A 5597-nucleotide genomic window follows, 5' to 3' on the forward strand; every position below is an offset into this window, starting at 1 on the left:
CTACGCTAGGAAAGACAAAACCAAAAAGAAAAACATTGGAAAAAAAAAAAAAGCTCAATGCAGCTACCGTTTCCCCCCCATTTCTTTCTTTATTTTAGAAAATACTGTACAAAAAAATGAACAAAAAATCCTATTTGGGGGCACCGTGTAAGATTTTCTTTTGGAGAAATTATTCTTATACATTCTTATTTTAATATCATCATATCAGCAATATTACTGTCTGGAAACAGGCTACACAGATGAACTGCAGAACATGGTAGCTCTGCGGTTTTCCTACTGAAGAAGAAAACATATTACTGCAATCGCTTACTCCATAACCAGCATTATCCCTTAGGAACTGTAACAAGGGAAAGTGTGTTATTTATCAACATTCTGACTTCCCCACTCCAAGTGCAGACTAACTACGCTGCCAAGCAAAACTATCAACAACATGAACCCAAAGTCAGTGACGTGACACCACTGGGAAATGTGCTTATGAACCTTTAATACATTAATTTAATAACACATAAAGTACTTTCTCATAATTGTGCCCGTATATAAGCTAGCTTTTGGGGCTTTATCGGCCCTTCAGCCCTGCCCTTACCGTGGGGCAGGGTCCATGTGTTCAAACCAATTTTTTAAGGAATTCAACACAGTATTAGATCAGACAGGATGAGTGTGCAATGAAGGCCACGGCACAGCCTCGGAGAGGCCCAGGAAAAACCCTTTGGTTCAGGTTTATTGCCCCCATTCAGACAACCCAGCGCTTTCACACTCTGTCCCGTGAAGAAGAGGTGCTTCAGACAGGGAGCCAGGCGCCTGCTTCCTGCCACTGAAACATCCCGAGAGGGAGGCGCACCACACGCAGGGGGGTGGGGGGGATCACTGCCCCGTCGGAGCACCCCGCGGTTCTTACACGCGCTCGGTGGCACCGGGTGACACCCCTCTCCTCCCGCGCCGCACTCACGGGAGCGCTTTGTCCCTCTCTCTTTACTCGAGGGGACGCTGTAGTGACCCGAAAGCATGTCCCCCCCCCCATCTGAATGTGCAGAGTCAGCAAGAGGAAGAGCGCAGAGGAGCGACCGCAAGTCGGATTTCCGCCCAAGCTTCCCTCAGACACCCGGCAGCCAACAAACAGGGGGGTCGCAGCCTAAAAATGAACCTGAACGCAAGAAACACTGAGACAGAACGTCCCGTATGCCGCGCCCCCGCTTTACTGGGAGGGAACGAGGAAGATCCTGACTCACTAACCTCTTCTGATTCTGGGTCCACACAAACAATTAAGGCAATTCGCCATGAAATACCTCCAGTAGCAATGCAGATTACAAGACCGTGGGCAACGCTTTACAAATAACAGCAATCATCAGATTAAATTATTTTTATTTACTTGAAAGGAAAGGTCCTCAAAAAGCTACGTGTCTCATATTTCATTAAAACAGCAAAAAAAACAGCATTTTGTACATGTTTAATTTAAGAGAAAATAAAAACCGTATCATTCATATCATTCATATTCTGATCTTATCTTATATTGATCTTATATTCTCAACACCGGTTTTGAGAGGTGTTCATGGGAATCTACCTGACTCTCCTTGTTCTTGAAACATTACTGCCACCAACAGCGTGCTTCTCAACAGGATCAGTTCTATCCAGTTTCAGGTTTTACAATACCATCCACCCAGCTGTAGAATAAATGTCTTTTTGCATCTGTACAACGTCTCCTTATCCCACTACTCAGTACTTAGCTGTTACTCTTGAGCATGTTCTGTGGTTTTGGCAGGATCCTTTTTTTTCCACCCGTTCACGTAGGACCATGTATGAGTAATGGCAATGGAGAAGCAAGGCTTTCAGATTTTTTTTTTTTTTTTTGAGAAGTTAAATCAGGAAGTTGTCATGAGGAAACATATAGCAATAAACCTGAAACTGAAAACTGTATGAACAGCAAGTGTGATAACGCACACTCATAACTGAAACATTCAACCTGCAACAAAAATAAATACGCCCACTCCTTTGGGAAAAAAAACACTTTGGAAATCTGAAAAAACTGGGAACATTTGACATTTTTCACCAAGATGTTGCTTTTTTGTGGCCACAACAGCACCATTTGGCTTTTACTTCTGAATAGATTCCAGATAAAAGGACCGATTTCTCTGTGAGAACAAAAGGAACGGCTAGTGAATTTACCTGCCTTCCTGTTTGAACAGGAGGAATGTGATGTGTCACCGCTTAAAGCAGAGGCCTGGGGAGCGGAGCCGGAGCGTGGGGTCAATCGCACATGTGCAGGCGTCCGGGTATCGGCAGGAAAAACAGTGCTATCGGACAGCTTCCCCACACAATGGTGCTATTGTGTCAGTAAGTAGCCAGCGGTGCTGCAGTTCCACTCTGCAGAGAAGCACTCCCACGCAGCCAAGGCTACGGCTAAGGCCTTGCTAGCCCGGCATCTTCACCAGTGCAGGATACCGCCGTTATGAAGACGCAATGTTAGGCTGCCATCAGCTGCAGAGTGCATGACCCTGTAAAGGGGCACTAGTGTGGCCAGACTGCGAGCTAGAGATGACAGTGACAGTTCATGCTAAGGATTGATGAGAGAAAGGGGGGGAAAAAAAAGGCAAGCCTACCAAGAGAACCAACCTTGGCAGAAGCTTTGGGCTGTAACCAGATAGCAGTTCTGCTGGACCCAAAAGTCACACATTTCCACTCCTCACATCTTCTGCTCGTTTCACCCGGACAGATTCTGTTACAACAGCCATTTCCCAGCACTCCCAGTGAAATCTCTGCCGGCTATACCACATCAAGCTGACCCAGGAGGGAGGCAGAAACAGCACTCTTCCCAACCGTACATTACTCTGCGGTAGTCCTTTAAAAAAATAGACACCCAACTCTTCTGAACACAAAAAAGATGCCAGTGCTAATGTAATCTAATAAAACAAAATACAATAAAGTTTTCCGAAAATTATGCTAATATATACAAATGTCTTTTTATATTTGCTTTGACCAAAGAATTTACCATAGGTAATATTAAGACTATGTGCTAAGTAAAGCAAGGCATTTTTTTTTTTTTTACTTCTGCGACAACAATATAAACATATCTTAGCTTAAAGGTCCCGCGCTCGATATAGCCAACAGCACGTCCACTGAACTGCGATTTTACTCAGCGGGCTGCGTAACGGGGGCACTGTTTCTGCAAGCGATGCGGAGCGGTGTTGAAGCACGGTCGATCACATCGGCACAGTGATGCTGGAAATATGGTCTGGGTCGTCTTTTTGTGAAAAAAGGCATAAGCATGTATACGGACTGAGAGATGCTCCGAAAAGCAAGGGGGGGGTGGGAGGGGGACTGAGAGACCTGGGTGTAAAAGGGGGGGGTGAGCCACGGGGCTCAGTCGAGATGGTTGGGGGTGATGAGGGGCGCGGAGCGGTCGTTGGTCAGAGTCCTGCGCAGCTTCACCCCTCGGCGGATCATGGTCAGCATGTCCCCTCCGCCCGACGGCTCGGGATCCTCGGGGGTCGGGGGGCCGCTGGCGGGGCCCGGGGCCACGCCCGTACCTCCGGTCGGGCTGTAGAGGACGTGCTGCTGGGGCTGGGGCTGCAGCTGCTGCTGGAGCTGCAGGTGCTGCGTCTGCGTCTGCACGTACGCAGGAGGCTGCGCAGTCTGCTGCTGCTGGTACTGCTGCTGTTGTAGCTGCTGCTGTTGTAGCTGTAGCTGTAACTGCTGTTGTTTCTGTAGCTGCTGTTGCTGCTGCTGTACCTGTAGTTGCTGCTGTTGCTGTTGTAGCTGCAGCTGCTGCTGCTGCTTGGTGTGGTAGATGTGCTCAGAGCTGCCCAGGGGCTGCTGTCCCGGGATGAAGGAGTAGTAGGGCGAGGGCATGGCGCTCAGGCTTTGGGTAGAGGCGCACAGGGCGTTCCTGTGGTGCGCCAGATCCGAGCGCCCGCCCCCGGCCCCCCCGGCCGCCGCCAGGGGGGGGCACACCGCCTCGTCGCTGCCGCCCAGGCCGGGCGCGGGCGCCCTGAGGGGCACCTGCGGGGTGCTGATGGGGATGGGCACCCCGCCGCTGATGGTGCCCCGCCGGAAGTTGGGCTTGCTGGAGGGCTTGCGGCGGATGGTGGCCACGTGCGGCGTGCGCAGCAGCGGCTCGGGGTCGGCCAGCAGGCTGACGGTGGAGGCCGGGCGCTTGCTCTGGAACATCTTGCGGTAGTTGAGGCTGAGGTCGCTGTTGCGGGGGATGGTGGAGGACTTGTCGAAGTCCGGCTGGTCGTGCACCACCTCCTCGCCCCCGTGCAGGGAGATGTAGTCGTAGTCTGCGGTGAGGGGAGGAAGAGGGAGAAGCCGCGTCAGGGGGGACGGCCTGGAAGCCGCCATAATACTGGCACAGAAGCCTCTTTTTACCGGCCTGGACAAACTGTGCCGACACAGAAGGTGTTCCCAGAGTGGAAAACATGACCAGAGCTCACACTGAATAATATTTCTCTGTATTAGACGAATTCTGGAGTTTCTGCTGAATGGAATAATGTTTGCACAATATGTACATCATGTTCATTTTTAACAGCCTGCAGCGTATTAATTCATAGTGGGACACATAAACCTCACAACTATTTAAAGAGCACCATTAGACCCCAAAACCAGCATGTCTACCATGACAAAAAGCAGCTTATGAATGGGGCTTTTTATCAGCAGAAATCACTCAAACTTATTTTTAACAGCTCTCTGAGTTAACATTTAATTGAAAGCACAAGTAAAGCAATTTATGAGATATGCACCATTAAAAGCATCTCCCATAGGAAGGAAGAGAGAGTGCTGATAAGGTCTGAGTCATCGTGCCTGGAAACCCGGGAACAATGACCTGTTATCAGCTGATGAAAGCAAACCCACACACTGAGCAGACAGTCGTACAATCTCTACTCAAACACTCCTGGGTTTGCCACTCTTGCCACTCTGTCAACAAGCAAAGGACACTCTTTCATGGCAAGAACTCACAGCACAGATGTGACACTATCACTTTGGATGGGCGGGCAATTGAATTTGTCAAGAAAAGAAAAAGAGAAAACAAAAGTGAAATTCTATAATATACAGAAACCTACCATAAAGAGGAGGTTCTTTCTTTACAGCTGAAAAAGAATATAGAATTACATTTAACTTACACAAAAAATCCAAAAAGCACTCATTTTTTTGAGAGCAGATATCATATAGATTACAGGCGGTCAATGAAATGGCCAACAACATCAAAGCTGCGTGATGTTTGTCCGAAACAAACCAGACGTCTGATGTAATCTGGTGACGGGCACTTTCGCTTGTGTGCCAAGGACAATGACGATGACAATATGCAGCTACCACCTGAAAGCAAACATCCATGAGGGGAAGGCACAGGCGGATTGCCCAGTGTGTAAAAGAGCAAGGAAACGGACAGACACAGGGACAGACAGACTTTTCACAGGGCAGGCAAGGGATGTGGACACTGCTGTCTGCGTGGTCAGGGGACAGGCAGTGCTTGGGAGGGCAGAGTACAGACAGACGGAGAGTACAGACACACAGGCTGGCAGGGCTCTTGCTAACAGACATGCTGCGTTTGAGGTTCAGAGGTTCAGAGGGACAGAGGCAAACAGCCATGCAGCTCTCAGGAAACG

The 5597-nt window shown here is 49.1% G+C and overlaps 1 protein-coding gene across 2 annotated transcripts in view; it reads right to left on the reverse strand.

Moving 5' to 3' along the window:
• Nucleotides 1–774: 774 nt before the first annotated feature.
• mtss1 (MTSS I-BAR domain containing 1) overlaps nucleotides 775–5597 on the reverse strand; it is a 67450-nt gene continuing 62627 nt past the window's right edge. For both annotated transcript variants that reach the window (XM_036530545.1, XM_036530544.1), the window contains 2 exons: nucleotides 5055–5081; nucleotides 775–4274 (listed from right to left, as the gene is read on the reverse strand). In XM_036530545.1, coding sequence (XP_036386438.1) covers nucleotides 3355–4274; nucleotides 5055–5081 — 947 coding nt within the window. In that variant the 3' untranslated portion in view covers nucleotides 775–3354. The remainder of the gene's footprint in view (nucleotides 4275–5054; nucleotides 5082–5597) is intronic.

This window comes from Megalops cyprinoides, chromosome 6 (genome assembly GCF_013368585.1).
Source record: "Megalops cyprinoides isolate fMegCyp1 chromosome 6, fMegCyp1.pri, whole genome shotgun sequence".
NCBI lineage: Eukaryota > Metazoa > Chordata > Actinopteri > Elopiformes > Megalopidae > Megalops > Megalops cyprinoides.